The 22,810-nt window shown below is 36.7% G+C and overlaps 1 protein-coding gene across 3 annotated transcripts in view; it reads left to right on the forward strand.

Moving 5' to 3' along the window:
- Positions 1-22,810, forward strand: part of SCAPER (S-phase cyclin A associated protein in the ER) — a 389,138-nt gene that overhangs the window by 158,945 nt on the left and 207,383 nt on the right. For all 3 annotated transcript variants that reach the window (XM_040257316.1, XM_040257318.1, XM_040257317.1), the window contains exons 21-22: positions 1,434-1,570; positions 20,189-20,254. In XM_040257316.1, coding sequence (XP_040113250.1) covers positions 1,434-1,570; positions 20,189-20,254 — 203 coding nt within the window. The remainder of the gene's footprint in view (positions 1-1,433; positions 1,571-20,188; positions 20,255-22,810) is intronic.

Raw genomic sequence — 22,810 nt, forward strand, 5'->3', positions numbered from 1 at the left:
TTAGATTAAGTGATGGTGGTGGGGAGAAGTGATTGGATTGAGATTAATATGGGTATATTTGAAAGTAGAGCTGATAGGATTTACTGATGTATTAGTTGTGAGCAGTTATGCAGATAGTGGCACCACTTACTAAACACTCTAAGGTCAATTTTTAATGTATATTAGCAGCATAAGAGCTATGTTGTAGAGTATTATTTTGGAAATACTCTACTTAAGTGGAGATTTTCAGTAGATAGTTTGATATAGGAATAGAGTTCAGGGGAGAAGTCTGGATTAGAGATAAAAATTTTGGAATTGCCTCTGTGAATGATATTTCAAGTCACTGCACTTGATAAATAAGTTTGAATAGAGAAGGAAGTTATGAGTATAAGTCTGAGATGTTTAATATTTATCAGGCATGACGAGGAAAAGGATCCACCAAAGAAGACTTAAAAGGTACAGCTGGAGTTAGGAGGAGAGTGTGATATCTAGAAACCTAGTGAAGAAAGTGTGTCAGAGAGGAAGAAGTGGTCTGCAGTTCTAATGATGTTGGAAATTTAAGGAGAGGGTCTGAAATAATTTCTAGCAGGGAGAATGTAGACAAAGTAGACTAAGGTTGCTCGATTGCCTGGCAGTTCTAGAGCCCATTTGAGGTGTAATGTCATAAATTTAAACTGACATCTTGTTACCATGGTTTGTAATTATAGCCATATTAATCTGCTCAGTTATGAGTACAAAGTAGAGAAAGAGTTAGATTGAGGGTTGAGATTTTTCCATGCAGGTATGAAAGAAGACTAGAGAGACAAGGGAGTTGTGTACATGCAGGAGAGTAATAATAATGAGGTGCAATAAAATCCAAGATGGCTAAGGAGGGAAGTGGGGCCAAACTCTGTGTACTTGAGCCAGACCAAATTTCTGCTGCCACTAGCCACATTCTGCTTTCTCACCTCTGCCTGTTTTCTGGAATGCCCTACTCCTTTCTCCTTCCTGCCACCTTTCGCATCTACCAGCCCAAACAAACACACATACTCAATATCCATATGTTCAAATTCAATCCATCCTTCAAGGGATAGCAGACATGGTGCTTCCTTCTTAAAATCTTTCCTCCTCACCCCCAGTGATCTTGTTTCCCCTTTTGAGCTCCTGTAGTACCAAGCTGGGTTTTATAGATTTGAGTATGGTATTTTACCTCTCCTATTGCAGTGTGGAGTTGCAAGGCACTTGAGTATGTCCCTGTATCCTTAGCATTTAGCTCAGTTGATGTGCAGCAAAGTTTGACACGTCAATGAAAGTCTCAAGTAAAATGATTTCTTCAGTCTTTACCAAAGCAATTTTTGAAGCCAGTATTTCATAGAGATTACTTTTACTTTCATCTGTGTATTCTTTTATAGTCACTGTAGTCTGTAGCAGTGCTATGTTGTTTTTAATTATTATTTCATTTATTTATCTTGCAGGAGCACCTTTCCTTAAAGAAATATGTTATTGACATTGTGGTTGAAAGTACAGCTCCACCAGAGCCTTTGAAAGATGGAGAAGAGAGGCAGAAAAACAAGAAGAAAGCCAAAAAGATAAAAGCACGGATGAACTTCAGGTACCATGAAAAGAAAAAAGTAAAATTGTTAGTCTCTCAGTCATGTCTGACTCTTTGTGACCCCGTGGACTGTAGCTCACCAGACTCCTCTGTCCATGGAATTCTCCAAGCAAGAATACTGGAGTTGGTAGCCACTTCCATCTCTAGAGGATCTTCCTGATCTAGGGATCAAACCCAGGTGTCCTGCATTGTAGGTGGATTCTTTACTGGCCAAGCCACCAGGGAAGCCCTTAGGTACTATAAATATGCTTAAAAACAAAGAAGAAGTTTTAGTGGGGTAACATTTTTAATGTAAATCCAAGGAAGACTGTCTGCCCCTCCCCAAAAGTTTAAACTTGTTTGCTTCAAGAAAGCCTTGAAAATAATACTGATGAGCCTAATTTATAGCCACTTTCTTTGATTGAGAAAGAAAACTGAATATCGATCTAAAGCCCTTACTTTCACCTGTTAAGAGCTCTTCTTATAATTGGATGCCAAAGCCCTGCCAAACTTGTGCCTCCTTCAGCATACAATAGTATGTTTAAGTATGTGTAAACCAAGCCTATTTTTCTTTCCAACTATTGATTTTTAAATGAAGTATCAAAGAAAATCAATAGCAATCAACAAATAGAAGTCTGCTGGCTGTAGTGTCAAATCCCATGACTAGGTTTAATCAATTTGGTTGCCTGTCACAACAAGAGAAAGTTCAAGAAATATCTTGAAATGGAAAGTGAGTTGTCAGACCTGTAGTTTATCATCAGCCTCCAAAGTGACATCTGAGGATCAGACAGCTGTGTAGTACATCATTACCTCACAAGCTCTGAGCATCATCTGATAACTGATGAGTCTTGTTCCAGGACACAAGTGTAGTTCCCCCTTAGAAAATAATTCTTTGCTATTTGAAGAAAGGTTGTCTGAATATGTTGTTGCACCTTTATTCCTAAATGGTTAGAAAAAGAGAAGCTTGACCTATGGAATTATAGAAACACAAGTCTAGAATAATGGTGAACAGGTACTCTCTCTCCATAGTTTCCAATTTCAGATTATAATTAAAAGAAGATGTCCATTTCATCTTACATAATCAGTGGAAACTTGAGAGTACTCATTCAAGCAAAGAATAGAAAAGGCTTTTTTTGGTTGTTTTTTTTGTGTGTGTGTGTGTGCTTCCTTGAAGTTTCTAAGAATAGTTTTACAGTATATACTTTAGGGTGTTACTGACCTTCATTTCTAATTTATGCTGAGAACTTGCTGACCTCCAGAAATGGTATTGAGTCCATTCTTTGGACCTTTCTCTTTTTCCTCTATGTGCACATTCCTTTGGTTAGTTCACCAGGTGTTTGTCTTTAAATATTCTCCACCTGTTGATGACTACTAGTTTTATATCTCTTCAGTTGTACTCAAATTTAGTGTGTCCAAAACAAGTTCCTGGTTTCTTCTCTGTATCTGCCCCTCCAAAACCTCTCCTTTCTAGTTTTTTCCATATTAATAACCAGGTAACTCTATTCTAGTTGTGTATGCCAGAACCCTTGAAATTGTCCTTGACCTTTTTCTCTCTCCCATGTCTCATCCAGCCTAACTGCAAATCATGTTAGCTTTGCTGTAAAGTACATTCAGAGACTCTCTAGCATCACTACCTCCCCCCTCAATCAAGCCTCCATCATATCTCACCTGGGTTATTGCAGCACTTCCCTGACTAGTCTCTGTTTCTGTCCTTGGCTTTCACAGTCTATTCTAAACATGCTGGCCGAAGGGAACCTGTTAACATGTCAGATCATGTCACTTCTCTTCTCAAAGCCTCAGGGCTTTTACACTCCAGTTTTCCTCTTTCTGGACAGCTCTCCCACATATATCCATAGAGCTTCACACTGTTACCTCCTTCAGGTCTTTGCTCAAATGTTAGCCTTTTCAGTGAGGCTGTCCTTCAGGCCCTAATATATATATATATATATATATATATATATATAGTAATGCTAGGTTATTAAAGGAAATCTTTAAATTATAGGAAATATCCTATAATTCTGATGCTGCTAATTTTTTGGCATATATGTATCCTTTTTATGCTTATATACCTATATCAATAACTTTTTTATTAAGTATGATTTACATAAGTGAATGTAGAGATCTCTAATATACAGTTGGTTGAGTTTTGTCAAACTTGCATACTCACGTATAATCTGTAAGAGCCTTTGCATTGTTTCACAGTGTCTTTGTGTCTCTTTCCAGTCAGTCTTTCACCACCCTTGGCTCTTGGTCACCACTGACCTGCTTTCTATCATCATAGGTTAGTTTTTCCTATTGTAGAAACATATGTAAATGAAGCCTTTGTGGCTGACTTCTCTTACTAAGTACCATTGATCCTTGAACAATGAGTGTTAGGAGCACTGACTCTCCATTCAGTCAAAAAATCCACACATAACTTGCAGTTGGTGTTCCATATCTGCAGCTCCTCTGTTGGTTAAACCTCCACACATAGGATGGATGCCTGATGGAGGAGAGGAGGTAGTGATGCTGGAGAAAGACAGTCTCTGAATGTACTTTACAGCAAAGCTAACATGATTTGCAGTTAGCCTGCATGATTTGCAGTTTGACCAACTGGGGATTGTGTAGTACTGTGGTATTTACTCTTGAAAGCAATCCAAGTATAAGTAGACCCATGTAGTTCAATGCTATGTTGTTCAAGGATCAACTGTATACCATTTTTGAGATATATCTGACTTGTGTGTAGTTTGTTTTTTTTTTCATTGTTGAACATACCATTGTGTGCATATTCCATAAATTTTTATCTGTTCATCTGTTAATAGACATTTGAGTTTTCACTTATTTGGCATTTATAAATTAACCTTCTATCAAGTCTTTAGGTGTATTTACATTCTCCTTTCTCTTGGATAAATACTTAAAACTGAAACTCCACATTTTTTTCACAGTGGTGGTACTATTTTACACTTCCATCAGCAACCTGGTGGAGTCCCAGTAGCTCAACATTTGTCAATACTTGGTATTTTTAATTTTTAAAATTTTAATCTTAATTCCAGTGTGAGCATAGTTGTATCTCGTGATTCTAATTTGCACTTCCTTAGTGATTAATAATATGTATTGAGTATCTTTCCATGTAATTTTTCACCATTCATATCTTCCCTTATGACGTGTCTTTGAAGGTTTTTGCCCATTTAAAAAGTTGAGTTGTTTGTCATTTTATCTTTGAGTTGTTTATATATTCTAGATACATGTTCTTTGCCAGTTATGTGTTATGTGAATTTTTTTCTCAGTCTGGAGCTTGGCTATACATTTTGTTAGCAATAGCTGTTGATAAGCAAACGTATTTTTAATCGTGATGATGTCTATTTTATCAATATGTTCTTTTTAGGTCTTGTGCTTTCTGGTTCTAAGAGATTTTTGTCTGATGAAAGGTTAAAAAAACCTTCTTTTTTTTTTTTTTTCTAGAAGCCTTGTAATTTTAGTTTTGGCATTTAGATTTATGATCCAGCTCAAACAAATTAGTGGGTATGATATGAAGAACAGGTCCAAATTTCTTTTGCTCTATAGCTAGCCAGTTGTTCTAACACTATCCACAGAAAAGATTTCCATTCCCATTACAATGTTTTAATACTTTGGTTAAAAAAAAATCTCCCCTTGTGAGTAAGTCTATTTCTGGACTCTCCTATTCTACCCTGTTTTTCTGTTTTGACACTTAATAAAAAATATAAATCACCCCATGAAGTCTGAATCTACTTCTGGTCTGTTCTCTTCCATTATTTTGTTCCTTTTCACACTGTCTTGATTACAGTAGCTTTGTAGTAGGTCTTAAAATAAAGCAATAGAAGTCTTCAACTTTGTTTTCTTTTTGAAGTTTTGTTTTTCCAATGTCTTCAGTTCAGTTCAGTTCAGTCACTCAGTCGTGTCCGACTCTTCGCAACCCCATGAATCTCAGCACGCCAGGCCTCCCTGTCCATCACCAACTCCAGAGTTCACGCAAACTCACGTCCATTGAGTTGGTGATGCCATCCAGCCATCTCATCCTCTGTTGTCCCCTTCTCCTCCTGCCCCCAATCCCTCCCAGCATCAGAGTCTTTTCCAATGAGTCAACTCTTCGCATGAGGTGGCCAAAGTACTGGGGTTTCAGCTTTAGCATCATTCCTTCCAAGGAACACCCAGGGCTGATCTCCTTTAGGATGGACTGGTTGGATCTCCTTGCAGTCCAAGGGACTCTCAAGAGGCTTCTCCAACACCACAGTTCAAAAGCATCAGTTCTTTGGCGCTCAGCTTTCTTCACAGTCCAACTCTCGCATCCATACATGACCACTGGAAAAACCATAGCCTTGACTATACAGACCTTTGTTGGCCAAGTAATGTCTCTGCTTTTGAATATGCTGTCTAGGTTGGTCATAACGTTTCTTCCAAGGAGTAAGCGTCTTTTAAGGTCTTGGATTTTCACAAAAATATTAAGATCAGTTTTTAGTATCTAAAATTTAAAAGTCTCTTGGGATTTTGATTGGCATTGGACTGTTCTGTAGATAAGCTTAGGAAGAAAGGATATCCTGATCATTTTGGATCTTCCAATTCATGATGAGATATGTATCTGCATTTGTTTAGAGCTTATTTAATTTCTCTAGTAGTTTTTTGTAATTTTCAGTTTAAATGCTTTACAAATACTTCATTAAATTTATCCCTAATATTTTAAGTTTTTGTTGCTATTGAAAATTATATTTGTAATAGTTTTTGTTGTGAGCATATAGACAGAATTACTATTTGTATATTCACTAGGTATTGGGACCTTTCCAAATAGACTTATGAGCTCTAATAGTTTTATAAATTTATAAGATTTCTTTATGTACATAAACATATCAGAATAAAGTCAATTTTATTTGTTCTTTTTTCTACTTAGTATACTGTTTATTTTTTTCTATTATCTATTGCACTGTGTTGCACCTTCTACAAAATATGAAACAGAAGCTTTGGTGTTGATCTTAGGGAGAAAGCAGTAGGGTTTTCACTATGTTATATTAGCTATAACATCATACCTTACAATTTGTGTAGATGTCATTTCTCAGATTGAGGGAGCTTTATTCTATTCTTAACTTCCTGAGTGTTTTTTTCTTAGATTGATATAGCATATTCTGCCTTTTCTACATCTATTGAAATGCACTCTTTCATTTTATCAGTTTGGTGCATTATGTTGACTTGTTATGGCAGCTTTAGTGAGATATAATTTGCATCCTATTCCCATGTAGGGTATATAACTCTGTACTGACTTTTGAGTGTTAAGTCAACCTTATATTCTTTTAATAAACCCCATTTTCTCATTATATATAATTTTTTCTATATTGTTGGATTAAGTTTGCTAACTGTTTATAAAAGATTGGTAAATTTATGCTCGTGATGTATGTCGATCTGTAGTTACAATATCTTTGGGTTTTGTAATCAAGAGAATGTTGGGTTGCTTAAGTGGGTTGAAAACTATTTGTCTGCGTCTGCAAGAGTTTCTATAGGATTAGAATTAGTTTTTAATTTAAATTATGTATATAATTCATCAGTGAAGTCATACTTTGTGTTTCTTCTTCAGTTTTGGTATTTTGTATCTTTCAAATAGTTTGTCCCCTTCATCTCAGTTGTTGAATTTATTAACACAAAGTTGCAGACATTATTCCATTATACTTCTGATTTCTAGTCCTGCACATAGGAAGCTTGGAAATTACCACTCACTCCATCCTAACAACAGGTAAAAATGTGAAAAAAGTGAAAAATCAGCAGCTCTTCTTAGATGCATAAGGTACATGAAGTAACAGTGTAGGATGCAGCCTTCCAAATTGGATAGACAGATAAGCAAATAGAGAAAATCACAATGAGAGCAGAAACCTCTGTGGAAATCAGTAGTGGGGTAGGGAAACCTGAACTATAATTGATGACTCTCCAGATGTTCAAGGTGGATGAATATGGGAGTCAGAACTACACGAGATCTCCACACTTCTGTGTACTTCACTTCTAAGAGCTTGACAGGTTCTCAAAGTGAATATCACAGCAAAATGCCTTTGCTTCCAGCAGGGAATAAGGAACTGTTTTGAAATACGCCAGAGCATTTTGTTCTTCTTAAAAATGTCTGCCTTCCCACCATCACCCTGTTACCAATATGAGACTGAAATAAAATAATAGGCAAATACCACTGATGAACATAGATGCAGAAATCCTCAACAAAATTCTATCAAGCTGAATCCAACAATACATTAAAAGGAGATCGAGTGGGTTTAATTTCATGGATTTAAGGATTTTTTAGCATCCCTAAATCAATCAGTGTGGTACAACGTATTAACAAATTGAAGAGTAGAAATCATTATGATCATCTCAGTAGATGCAGAAAAAGCTTTTGCTAAAATCCAGCATCCATTTATGATAAAAAAAAAATATGCTCTTCATAAAGTGGGCATAGAGGAAACCTACCTCAACATAATAAAGGCCACATATGACAAACCCATAAGTAACATCATACTCAATGGTGAAAATCTGAAAGCATTTCCTCTAATATCAGTAACAAGACAAGGGTGTCCATTCTTGCCATTTTTATTCAGCATAGTTTTGGAAGTCCTAGCTATAGCAGTCAGAGAAGAAAAAGGAATCCATACTGGAAAAGAAGTAAAGCCGTCAATGTTTGCAGATGACATCATAGTATACATAGAGAAAGATGCTACCAGAAAACTACTAGAGTCCATCAGTGAATTTGATAAAGTTGCAGCATACACAGTTAATACACAGAAATCTATTGCTTTTCCATTCACTGACAATGAAAAATCAGAAAGAGAAATTAAAGAAACAATCCCATTTATCATTGCATCAAAAATAATACCTTGGAATAAATCTGCCTAAGGAGGCAAAAGACCTATACTCTGAACAGCATAAGGCACTGATGAAAGAAATCAAAGATGACACAAGCAGATGGAAAGATATACCATGTTCTTGGATTGGAAGAGTCAGTATTGTCAAAATGACTGTGCTTCCCAAGGCAATCTACAGATTCAGTGCAGTTCTTATCAAATTACCAGTAATGTTTTTCACAGAACTAGAATCAAATTTTTAAAATTTGCATTTTGATACAAAAGACCCTGAATAGACAAAGCAATCTTCAAAAAGAAAAATGGAGCTGTAGGAATCAGGCACCTTCAGACTATACTACATAGCTACAGTAATCAAGACAGTATGGTCCTGGCACAAAAACAAAAATAAGATCAATGATGCAGGAAGGAAAAGTCCAGAGACAGTCTCATGCACCTGTGGTCACCTAATCTATGACAAATGAGGCAGGAATATACAGTGGAGAAAAGTCAGCCTCTTCAATAAATGTTTCTTGGAAAGCTAAACAACTATCTGTAAAAGAATGAAATTAAAACACTCCCTAACACTATACACAAAATTAAATTCAAAATGGATAAAAGACCTAAGTGTAGGACCTGACACTATAAAACTCCTAGAGAAAAACATAGGAAAAACACTTTTTGATGTAAATGGGACCTCAGTTCAGTTCAGTTGCTCAGTCGTGTCCGACTCTTTATGACCCCATGAATCACAGCATGCCAGGCCTCCCTCACCAACTCCCGGAGTTCACTCAGACTCACGTCCATCGAGTCAGTAATGCCATCCAGCCATCTCATTCTCTGTCGTCCCCTTCTCTTCCTGTCCCTAATCCCTCCCAGCATCAGAGTCTTTTCCAATGAGTCAGCTCTTCGCATGAGGTGGCCAAAGTACTGGGGTTTCAGCTTTAGCATCATTCCTTCCAAAGAAATCCCAGGGCTGATCTCCTTCAGAATGGACTGGTTGGATCTCCTTGTAGTCTAAGGGACTCTCAAGAGTCTTCTCCAAAACCTCAGTTCAAGCGCATCAGTTCTTTGGCGCTCAGCCTTCTTCACAGTCCAACTCTCACATCCATACATGACTACTGGAAAAACCATAGCCTTGACTAGACGGACCTTAGTCGGCAAAGTAATGTCTCTGCTTTTGAATATGCTATCTAGGTTGGTCATAACTTTTCTTCCAAGGAGTAAGCATCTTTTAATTTCATGGCTGCAGTCACCATCTGCAGTGATTTTGGAGCTCCAGAAAATAAAGTCTGACACTGTTTCCACTGTTTCCCCAACTATTTCCCATGAAGTGATGGGACCAGATGCCATGATCTTCGTTTTCTGAATGTTGAGCTTTAGGCCAACTTTTTTACTCTCCACTTTCACTTTCATCAAGAAACTTAAACTTAAAAGCTTTTGCACAGCAAAGGAAAGCATAAACAAGAGGAAAAGACAGTCCACAGAATGGGAGAAAATATTTGCAAACAAAGCAATGGACAAAAGATTAATCTCCAAAATATACAAACAGCTCATGCAGCTTAGTATCAATACCTAACTAGACATTTTATCAAAGAAGACATACTGGTGGTCAAGATACACATGAAAAAGATGCTCAACATTACTAATTTTATTAGAGAAATGCAAATCAAAACTACAATGAGGTATCACCTCACACCAATCAGAATGGCCATCAACAAAAAATCTATAAACGATAAATGCTAGAGAGGGTGCAGAGAAAAGGAAACCCTCTTGCACTGTTGGTGGGAATGTAAATTGGTATGCCACCATGGAGAACAGTAATGTGCTGCTGCTGCTAAGTCGCTTCAGTCGTGTCTGACTCTGTGCGACCCCATAGACAACAGCCCACCAGGCTCCTCTGTCCCTGGGATTCTCCGGGCAAGAATACTGGAGTGGGTTGCCATTTCCTCCTCCAATGTATGCATGCATGCTAAGTCGCTTCAGTCATGTCTTGACTCTATGGACAGCAGCCCGCCAGGCTCCTCTGTCCACAGGATTCAGGATTCTGGTGAATACTGGAGTGGGTTGCCATTTCCTTCTCCCAAACAGTAATGTAGTTTCCTTAAAAAAGCTAAAAATAGAACTACCATATGACCCACTACCAATCCCACTACTGGACATATAACTGAGAAAGCCATAATTGAAAAAGACGCATGTGCCCCAGGGTTCACTGAAGCACTGTTTACAATAACAAGGGTATGGAAAAAAACTAAATTTCCATTGACAGATGAATGGATAAAGAAGATGTGGTACATATATATAATGGAATTTTAATCAGCCGTAAAAAAGAATGAAATTGGGTCATTTGTAGAGATGTGGACGGACCTAGAATATATCATACAAAGTGAAAGTTAGAGGAAAACAAATATCATATAGTAACACATATATGTGGAGTCTAGAGAAATGGTACTGATGAACCTATTTGCAGGGCAGAATAGAAACGCAGATGTAGAGAACATGTGAACACAGTCGGGGAGGGGGAGAGTGGGATGAACTGAGCAATTAAGTTTGACATAAATACACCACCATGTGTAAAATGGTTAGGTAGTGCGAACATAATGTCCAGAACACCACAGCTTCGTGTTCTGTGATGACTTCGATGGTGGAATGTGAGGGAAGGAAGATCAAGAGGGAGGGTATCTATGTATACAGATAGCTGATTCACTTCATTGTACAGCAGAGATTAACACAACATTGGAAAGCAATTATACTTCAGTTAAAAAAGAAAGAATGAAATAATGCTATTTGCAGCAACACAGATGGACCTAGAGATTATCATACTAAGTGAGTGATGTAAGTCAGAGAAAGACAAATCTCATATATCACTTATGTGTAGAATCTAAAAAATGATACAAATGAACGTATTTATGAAACAGAAAGGAACTCACAGACATAGAAAAGAAATTTATGGTTTTCAAATGGGGGGGATAGATTAGTAGTTTGAGATTAACATTTACATAACTATTATATATAAAATAAACTACAAGGATCTACAGTATAGTACAGGAAACTGTACTCAATATCTTGTAATAACCAATAATATAAAATAATCTGAAAAAGAAAAAATACATTATATGTATCACTGAGTCATTTTGTTGTGCAAAATTATAGATTAACTATAATTCAGTTTTTAAAAAGAGAGTGAAAGTGAAAGTCACTCAGTCATGTCCAGCTCTTTGCAACCCCATGGACTGTAGCCTGCCAGGCTCCTCTGTCCATGGAATTCTCTAAGCAAGAATAATGGAATGGGTTGCCATGCCCTTCTCCAGGGCATCTTCCTGACCCAGGGATCAAACCTAGGTCTTCTGCTTTGCAGTCAGATTCTTTACTGTCTGAGCCACCAGGGAAGCCCATAAAAGAGGGTAGTGGCATTTTAGCTTACCCTGATCATATCTCATCTTCCCAACTCAGCAGAAGCTTTGAAGACAATCAACTGCATCCCTGTTATAGGAACCTAATACTAGAGAAGAACAGATCTTGTACTCAAAGAACCATAGCTGTTTTGACCTCGCTGATGGTTCTCTGAAAGGTTAGTTTTAAGAGTTTGTCCTACTTTTGCCTAACTCAGAATTCTCCCAGAGCTGAGGAGGTTCCCTGGGGATAATTGTCAAAAACAATTTGAAGGCAAATGTATTAATTGATGATACCTGGTGCAAGGAGGGCATGGCAAGCCACTCCAGTATTCTTGCCTGGAGAATCCCCATGGACAGAGGAGCCTGGTGGGCTACAGTCCATGGGGTTGCGAAGAGTTGGACTTGACTGAGCGACTAAGCACAGCACGCAAGTACAAGGATAAATAATTGACTAATAAAAACTTGCAGGGAAAGGTTGAGGATTAAGATGCTTTGGGAAACAAAGGCTTTGAAAATCTCCCACATACTTTGAGAAATCTAGAAGGCCACATGTATCCCCAGGGATGGGTACATGATTAGAAAAGACCCAAGACAACCCTGGAGTCTTTTCCCTACCTGACCATAGGCTTTTATGCAAGCAGGAAGTGAGGGCTAAGACAGTGTTGTAATCTGCCTGACTGTGTCTTGTTGGCTTGCCGCAACACAGTCACACAGCTCATCTGCAAATACTAGATTGGGACTTTTTGTTGTTATTATTTATGATGTTCAAAGAAATCTCTTGGATCACTAGCTGATTCCTAAAATAATGGAACCAAGACTTTAGGGGTCATAATGATAAAGAATATAAACTTTAGAGTATTAGTTCAGAAAAGTCACTAAACAAGTGTACAACAAGCAAAAACAAACCCTGAGAGGAAAGAGAATCTGATTTCCAGAGTTCCCACATTATAATGCTTAGAATATCTGCTTTTTTAATATGGCATTGATTTTTTTTTTTTTGGTAACTTTAAACACTTTATTTTGTATTGGGGTATAGCCAGTTAACAATGAGGTGGTAGTTTCAGGTGAACAGTGAAAGGGATCAGCCATACATACACATGTATCCATTCTCCCCCAAACCCCCTTTCCCTCCAGACTGGCATGTAACATTGAGGAGAGTTCCATGTGCTATACAGTAGGTCTTTGTTGATTATCCATTTTAAATATAGAAGTGTGTTCTTAAGGAAAAGTTGCAAAGCATGCAAAGAAAAAGAAAATTGGCCCATACTTTGAGGGAGGAGGAATTAATAGAAAGTGTCCTTGGGGAAGCCCAGACATTAGCCTTCCTAGACAAAGACTTTAAAAATTTTAAATGTACTCAGAGAGGTAAAGGAAACCATGTGGATGATATCTAACCAACTGGAAAAGGTTAATAATGAGATTAAAAAAATTTTAAAGGAACTAATAAATTTTGTAACTGTAAAGTACAAAAATTGAAATGAAAAATTACTTGAAGGGTTCATCAGGTTATTTGAGCAGGTAGAAGAAAGAATTGGTGACCTTGAAAACTATCCATTGAGATTTTCTATAGAAGAGAAAGAAAAAAGAATGGGTAAAAGTCAGAGACCTGTGGGACACTACCTAGCATACCAACATAAACATAAGGGGCATCCCAGAAGGAGAGCAGAGAGAGCAAAGGGCAGAGGACATTTGAAGAAATATATCCGAAAATTTTCCAAATTTAATGAAGTATATGAATCTGCAGATCCAGGAAGTTCAACAAACTCAAAGTAGAAGAAATGCAGAGATCCACCTTATGACACATAATCAAGCACTGGAAGCTAATGACAAAGAAAATCTTAAAAGAAAAACAATTCTTCATATATAAAATATCTGTAGTGTAATAACAGCTTATTTCTGTAGGAAGATATGGAGGTCAGAAGCTAGTAGGATACACATATTCAATTTCCTGGTAGAAGAAAACAAATTGTCAACCAAGAATTCTGTACTTGGCAAAATTTCAAAAATGAAGGAGAAATTCATACATTTTATGATAAACAAAAGCCAAGTGTTTGTCTCTAGTAGACCTGCACTTCAAGACGCTCTAAAGGAAATCTTCAGTCTGAGACTGAGAAAAAAATGTAGACAGTAACCTGAATACACGCAAAGAAATAAAAAACACTATAGAAATAACTAGTGTAAATGTAGTATTTTTGTAACTTCTCATTTTTCCTATTTGAATTAAAAGTCAACTGCACAAAATAATAATTATAAACCTATATTTATGGGCACACACCATGTAAATCTGTAATTTATAATTTTAGCATAAAGGATAAGTGCTATATTGTTGTTGTTTAGTCACTAAGTCATGACTGACCCTTTTGCGATCCCATGGACTATACTCCATCAGGCCCCTCTGTCCATTGGATTTCCCAGCCAAGTATACTGAAGTGGATTACGATTTCCTTCTCCAAGGGATCTTCATGACCCAGGAATTGAACCCGAATCTTCTGCTTGGCTGGCATCTTCTTTACCACTGAGCCACCTGGGAAGTCAAACACTATACAGGAACACTTTTGTATACTACTGAATCTAAGCTGATATTAATTCTAGCTAGGTTGTTATTAAATAAGATGTTGATTATAATTTAGGTCACCTACAAAGAAAATAAATAACTAAACAAATATATATGTACATATATATGCATGAGGAAATGAGAATGGAATGAAGATGGTACATTTAACACAAGATAAAGCAGTAATGAAGGAAATGGGGGACAAAAGAGAGATTACATAAAATAGCAAAATGGCAGAAGTAAATCTGTCCTTCTTAGAATTATGTTAAATATAGGTGCATTAAAGACTCCAGTGCTTCCCTGGTAGCTCAGACAGTAAAGAATCTGTTTGCAATGCAGGAAACTTGAGTTTGATCCCTAGTTCAGGAAGATTCCCTGGATAAGGGAATGGCAACACACTCCAGTGGTCTTTCCTGGGAAATCCCATGGACAGAGGAGCCAGGCAGGCTAGAGTCCATGGGGTCACAGAGTCAGACACGACTGAGTGACTCACACTTTCACTTCAAAGACTCCAGTGAAAGATACAGGTAGGCAGAATGAATTTTTTTTTTGAATGATTCAACTATATGCTATCTACAAGGGACTCACTTAATATATAAGAACCCAGCTGGCTTAATGTGAAATGAAAGAAACAGATATTTCATGAGAAGAATAACCTCTGCAAGATAATGTAGCTAAACTATATTAATATAATACAACATATACATTAAGACCAAAATTGTACAATAAAAGAAGGACATTTTGTAGTGATGAAAGAATGAATCCATCAAAACTATGTAACAGTTACAAACATATATGCATGTGAGAAAGCCGCAAAATACATGAAGGGAAAACGGACAGAATTGAGGGGAGAAATAGGCCGTTCATCAGTAATAGTTGGAGATTAAAGCAACTGAAACTCTATACTTTACTGGTAGAAGTACAAATTGGAATGACCCATTTGATAAATATTTTGTAAATTAGGGTTAAGCAGGTGCTTGTCATATAGCTCAGCAATCCTACTTCTGTATTTATCTAAGAGAAATTAAGACATTTATTCATGCAGTGATTTGTCTACAAATGTTCATAGTAGGTAGTAGTCCCAGATTGGAAAGTAAAATATCCAACTGATAGTGGATAAACAAATTATGGTCTCCAAAGAGTGGAACACTGTAAAGCAGTGGAAAGGAATAAACTAATAATATATTCAACATTATGAGAGACTCTCAAGAAATTTATTCTAAATGAATTAATTCAGACACAAGAGAGTATGTATGATTGTACTGATTTGATATTCATAAAGCTTTAGGGGTAGAAAGTAGACAGCTCGTTACTAGGAACGAAAGGGTAGGGGAAGGGGAAAGAGAGTTACTGCAAAAAAAAATGAAAAAACTTTGTGAGTGGTAGAAATGCTTTATATCATGATTATGGTTTCATTTACATTGGTAGGCCCAATTGTGAAAACTCATCAAAATTATAGGTTTAAAACTTCAAGTGTTTATTGTATGCAAATTATACTTCAATAAAGCTGACCCAAGAATGAAAAAAATTATAAAGACAAAAAAATGAACATTTTGGAACCAAAGCATGGGGATGGGGCAGAAAATATTTGAAGGAACGAGTTTTGTGGGGGTTTTTTTGAGTAAGAAAAAATGGAAATAAACTATTTGAAATTTGTGACAGTGAGAAAGTGAAACTTTGGGGATATAGTAAAAAAATTACTCAGAATGAAATTATAGCCTTAAGTTACTTTATCAGTTGAAGTAGAAATGATCTAAACAACTCAAGGATTAGAACAGTATTCATATCTCCTTCCTGGAAAATGGTATGGATTTATTTATTTTTATTTAACAAATACACATATGGCACTTAAAATGTACTTTATCTTTATAAAGATAAAAACAAGTTAAATAGAAGTTGATAAGATCTAATTCTTTGAGCATATTGGTAACAAAAGAGCCTATGAAAAGGCTAGCCAAAAAAATGGAGTAGATAAATATCCCACATTATGGCTGAGAAAAAATAGAATCATGATAACAAGGAGACTAAAAGTGAGGAAATGTAGTATACAACATGACACTAATTTAAAATATTAATAAAGTGAGTCATTATCTTAAAAAGTAAATAATCAGAATTGTAATATTCAGTCTTATCTCTCATTATTCCCATCTTTTAATCTTTTGCTCCAAGCAAAGGGATCTGCACACAGTTCCCTCTATGTAACTTGTGTTTCCCTCTGTGTCTTCATTATTGCTCACTTCTCTCTCCTGTTAATGGCATTTTCTTTTCATGTATTCAGATGCTACCTATCTTTCAAGCAGGTACACTTCCCATTTCCTTGAGGAAACTCCCCCTAGCATCTTAGGTGGTAATGAGCACTTGTGACGGTTAACATCTGTTACCTACTCAGCTTTGAGAATTATGTGCCTTTTAATGCTGTATCTTCCTCTTCTTTGTGGAGTATAAATATCTTGAGTAGCTCCACTATGTATATACCTCATCCCTGCTATATATAACTCTTATTATCCCCCATATTCTATCTAGTTTAGTTTATACAGAGTATGAACTTTGGAAATAAGTATTTAATTGATTGTTAAAAGTGAATCAAGACAAGATTCAAGTTAGGAAAAAGTGCTTAACTACCATTTCATGTAGAGTTAGGATATCTTTGGATAGTAGTATAATTTTCTAGTTAAGGGTGCACAAATGGGAGAATGTATTCAGTCTTTTCCACTTGAAGCCTCAGATGAAGAAATGTGTTGATATAATAGAAAAGTTCTTAAGCCTCAATTTCTTTTCTGTAAAATGAGGAAAAGACATATTTTTTAAGACTTCACAAGACAGTGAGTGTATAGCTCCTGGCTTGTGTGCTTGGAATGCATTGAACCCTACATAATTGCAGTTTTTCCTGCCTTCATATGAGGTCACAATTGCAAGTACAGTGTGGATATTTCCCCATTTTGATATGCCTTAATATTTTGGCTGAGAGCAATGAGCACATTGAGAGTGTCCCTGGCTCAGGCGGTAAAGAATCTGCTGGCAATGCAAGAGACTTGACTTTAATCACTGGATTGGGAAGATCCCCTGGAGAAGGGAATGGCAACCCACTCTAGCATTCTTGCCTGTAGATGGACAGAGGAGCCTGATGGGCTACAGTCCATGGGGTCACAGAGTTGGACATGACAAAGTGACTAACACTCACTTTCAATGAGTGCATCATAGAATCTGCCTGCAATGCAGAAGACCCAGGTTCAATCCCTGGATCAGGAAGATCCCCTGGAGAAGGGAATGGCAACCCACTCCAGTATTCTTGCCTGGGAAATCCTGTGTGCAGAGGAGCCTGCCAGGCTATAGTACATGGGGTTTCAAAGAGTTGGACATGACTGAGTGATTAACAATTTCACTTTCAATGTTTACATGTAGGTTGAAACATAGATAATTTAATGTTTGATTCGAATTTAGTTATTTCTTCATTCCCAAGCATAACCTATGCTAGATTGGTTTTTTTCTCTCATTAGGCCTTTTGTAATTTGCATCTTTCAGGTTTTTATGAAGCAGTTGTTATTTTTTTTCACCAGTCATCGCTGTCTGGATTGGTGTACATTGTAGTTAGTTCTTTCACAGATCACTAATTAGAGACTAAACCCTTTGGATGAATGGTCAAAATTTAAATGTTGAACTCTGAAAAGAGAAATTGAAAAATTAAATCATTGTTAATATATTGTAGAAGTGACATTTGCTGATTGTTGACCTATTGATGGCTCTTAAGTGCTGGAACATGCAAGCTGGAGCATAGTTGAACAATGACAGGGAAGTATTATTAGATTTTTGCAGGCTTTTGGCATTTAGTCAGTATAAACAACAAAAGCAGAACAAAACGAATCTTTGAGTATCTGATCATCATTTCCACTGCCTTTTAAAATTACTTCCAGACTTCAATGACTATTCTTTACACAGAAGAACTGTACCAAAAAGAACTTAATGACGCAGATAACCATGATGGTGTGATCACTCACCTAGAGCCAGACATCCTGGAGTGTGAAGTCAAGTGGGTCTCAGGAAGCAATACTGTGAACAAAGATAGTGGAGGTGATAGAATTCCAGCTGAGTTATTTAAAGTCCTAAAAGATGGAGCTGTGAAAGTTCTGCACGCAATATGTCAGCAAACTTGGAAAACGCAGCAGTGGCCACAGGACTGGAAAAAGTCAGTTTTCATTCCAAACCCGAAGAAGGGCAATGCCAAAGAATGTTCAAACTACCGCATAATTGCACTCATTTCACCTGCTAGTAAGGTAATGCTCAGAATCCTTCTGGCTAAGCTTCAGCAGTATGTGAATCAAAAAATTCCAGATGTACAAGCTGAGTTTAGAAAAGGCAGAGGAACCAGACATCAAATTGCCAACATCTATTGGATCATAGAAAAAGCAAGGAAACTCAAAAAACACATCTACTTCTGTTTCATTGACCCTCTAAAGCCTTTGACTGTGTGGATCACAACAAACTGGAAAATTCTGAAAGAGGTGGGAATACCTGTCTTACTTGTCTCCTGAGAAACCTGTATACAGGTCAAGAAGCAACAGTTAGAACAGGACCTGGAACAACAAACAGATTCACAGTTGGGAAAGGAGTACATCAAGGCTGCATATTGTCACCCGGCTTATTTAACTTTATGCAGACACATCATGCGAAATGCTGGACTGGATGAATCACAAGCTAGAATCAAGATTGCCAGGAGAAATATCTATAGCCTCACATACGCAGGTGATACCACCCTAAGAGCAGAAAGCAAAGAGGAGCTAAAGAGCCTCTTGATGAAGATGAAAGAGGAGAGTGAAAAAGCTGTCTTAAAACTCAGCATTCAAAAAACGAAGATCATGGCATCCAGTCCCATCACTTCATGGCAAATAGATAGAGAAACAATGGGAAAAGTGGCAGATTTTATTTTCTTGGGCTCCAAAATCACTGTGGATAGTGACTGCAGCCTCAGAATGAAAAGACTCTTGCTCCTTGGTAAGTGGCTCCTTGGAAAAACTATATCAAACCTAGATGGCACATTAAAAATCAGAGACATCACTGTGCCAACAAAGGTCCATATAGTCAAAGCTATGGTTTTTCTGGTAGTCATGTACAGATGTGAAAGTTGGACCATGAAGAAGGCTGAGCACAGAAGAGCTGATGCTTTTTAATTGTGCTGTTAGAGAAGACTTTTGAGAGTCCCCTGGACTTCAAGGAGATCAAACCAGTCAATCTTGAAGGAAATCAACCCTAAATATTCACTGGAAGGACTGATGCTGAAGCTCCAATACTTTGGCCACCGATGCAAATAGCCAATTCTTTGGAAAAGACCTTCATGCTGGGAAAGATTGAGGGCAGAAGGAGAAGGAGGCATCAGAGGATGAGACGGTTGGATGGCATCACCAACTCAATGGACATGTGTTTTTGCAAACTCTGGGAGGTGGTGAAGGGCAGGGAAGTCTTGCGTGCTGCATTCCTTGGGGTCACAAACAGTTGGACATTACTTAGCAACTGAACAACAACAACAGTAATTTTTCATTGAATACCTCTTGAGGTACATTGATATTCAGCCATCTTAACCACCTTGTAGAAACTTAATATGGTTTCAAGTTTAATCATGATTTTCATTTTTTTGAAAAATAAGCACCATTCTGTACCAAATCCCTAACTCAGAAATGTTTTTATGATTTTCTATCCTTTGAGGAAATATGTATTTTTCAATCTTTTTGGATCACATTTATAGTATTGTAAAGAAGCAGTGTCAGAAATGGAATTGTTAAAAATCAGCATAGTAATATTCTTAATACTGGGAGGGGAAAAACATAGCCAAAGTTTTATTTTGGTATAAAAATTAGCAACAAAATAGCTAACAGTGATAAAACTCTTCTCTCTCCAGGGCCAAGGAATATGAGAGTTTATTGGAAGCGAAAACTTTCGGTTCGGACTCACCCTATAAAGCAAAGTGAGTATTTTAGCCTATATTTTTTTATTTGTCTCTTTTTTTTAATATTTTATTTTTACTTTATTTTACTTTACAATACTGTATTGGTTTTGCCACACATTGACATGAATCCACCACGGGTGTATACAAGCTATTTGTCTCTTTAGTCTCTGCCTATAACAAAAGTTTACCTGAACCATTATCATTCACTTGTGGTCGTAGACTTTTGTATCTGATGCCTAGGATTTTATTCTTCTAACACCATATATCCAACTGGGGACGATTTTGCCTGAGGTCATTTGTCTGCATCTGGGGATATGTGATAATATTTTTGTTATCACAGATTGGAAAAACTGGTGTAGCTGCCATCAAGTGAGTAGAGGCCAGGGATGCCATTACCATTTTTTCAGTGCGTGAGATAGTCCTCCACAGCAAAGGAGTATCTCATTCAAAACATCAGTAGTGCTGAGATAGAGAAACCCTATTGAACAAAGCAAGTTTCGCCAGGGCTGTACTGATTCTTACTCTGAGGAGATCTCATTCAGGATTGTTGCAGGGGCCACTTGACAGATAAGGATTTAGACTCCACCATTGGGTATAAGTGTAATTTCTAGGTGTACTAGCTAAGGAAACAAAAACATCATCATTTTGTTTGTCTCAAATAGACTGCCAGTAGCAGTGCAGCAAGAGAAGGGTACTCATATAATACTGCTGTTGGGAGTGCAGATCAGTATAGTCTTACTGAAAGGCCATGTGAATCTGGAGTGTAGGAGGTCCACTTTGGTTTTCTTTTACATTTAAGATCTTTTATTCATTATATATAAGATTAAGTTCCAGTACTTAAAGTTTTATTTTTTAATTATAGTTCATTTACAATGTTATGCTAGTTTCTGATGTACAGAAAAGTAATCCAGTTATACATACATTGTTTTCAGATTATTTTCCATTATAATTTATTAGAAGATACTGAATGTCGTTCCGTGTGCTGTACAGTAGGACATTGTTGTTTGTTTTGTATAGTTTGCTGGTCCCAAACTCATCTAATTTATCTCCCCCCCCCGCTACTTTGGACATCCACTTTAGACTTCATACTGCCCAGTGAAATAATGAAAAGTGTGTGCAAATATTTATATACAAAGATAACTATTTTTGTTACTTTCAATAGTGAAAAACTCAAGAACAACTTACATGCCACAGATGGAGGAATATCTATAAGCAGTTGTTGGTATAGATTATGCAGTAGCATTTTAATGTAGCTGTTATTTACATTTGTAATAGAAATATTCTTCCCTGTCAGAAATAAGACACCCATCAGGTAATACTTTATTACAGTTTTGGAGCTATTAGCCATTGTTATTTTAAAAGAAAAACAGAAGTATAAAATATTAAAGACATTAACAAAATTGTCAAGATTATGATCATACTGTATATCTTTAAAACCCAAGAGAATCAAATGAAGAGCTAGTCAAAACAAGAGAATCAATTCAGTAAGATAGCTGATTTCCAAATTTATGTGACACTGTTAATAATAGGTGATGTTTACTGAACCTTTACCTTATGCCAGGCTCTTTACATGTGTTGACTCATTTATTACTCACATCAACACAATGAATTTCATGAGGAAACTAAGCCCTACATAGAGTAAGTAACTTGCCTAAGGTTATGCAGCAGCATATCTAGGATACGAAAGTAGTAGCTTTTCTTTATGATAATCAGAAAATATAAATATCATTTATAATAGCAATAAAAAAATAAACTTTTAAGAATAAACAAGAAATATGAAGGCTCTACAAAAATAAAAGCATAAAATGCTAACAAGGGATTTAAAAAAATGACTAATAAAAGTTAAAAGACAAATTGTACTCTTGGATAGAAGACAAAGTATAGTAAATTCTCTTTAAATTCTCCTACAAATATGTGATTTCAATAAAAGAACAACCTTCTTAAAGCTAGAGATAGAAGCATTTTAAAGAACATATAGAAAAATAAAATTTCCAGGAAAAATATTTTTAAAGAGGGGAAATGAAGTAGGATTCAGCTAACAGGTGGTTAAAATAGTTTTGCATTGGCATGTAAATAGTAATACAAATTAATGGACTCGGTTTTTAAAAACAATCTAGAAATGGATCCAAAATTTGAGGAAATTTAATATATGACACAATATAGTGTTAGCAGAGATGGCCAGAAGTTGCTGAGCCATTCCTGAAGGCATGGCCCCTTGCAATATAACTTTGCCACCTCTCCATCAACAAGTGGACTCTTATTAACCTTACTCTTGAATTTGGCCTTTTGACTTGTTCTGATCCCTAGTCTACTGCAGAAGCAGTATGTGACTTCTGAGCCTTAGCTTCAGAAGTCTTGAAGCTTTTGCTCACAACTTTGCTTTCTTGTTCCCCTCTGACTGCCATGTAAGGAAGCTTGGGTCAGGCTCCTTGATGATGGATCACTTGGTCATGGTGAATAATCCTTTTAATATGCTGTTGAATTTGTTCAGCTTGTTCTGTTGAGGGTTTTTGCATCAGTGTTTTTGCATAGTGTTCATCAGTGATAGGGGATCTCAGGCCTCTGCTTGTGATG

This window comes from Oryx dammah, unplaced genomic scaffold, assembly GCF_014754425.2.
Source record: "Oryx dammah isolate SB20612 unplaced genomic scaffold, SCBI_Odam_1.1 HiC_scaffold_16, whole genome shotgun sequence".
Lineage (NCBI taxonomy): Eukaryota > Metazoa > Chordata > Mammalia > Artiodactyla > Bovidae > Oryx > Oryx dammah.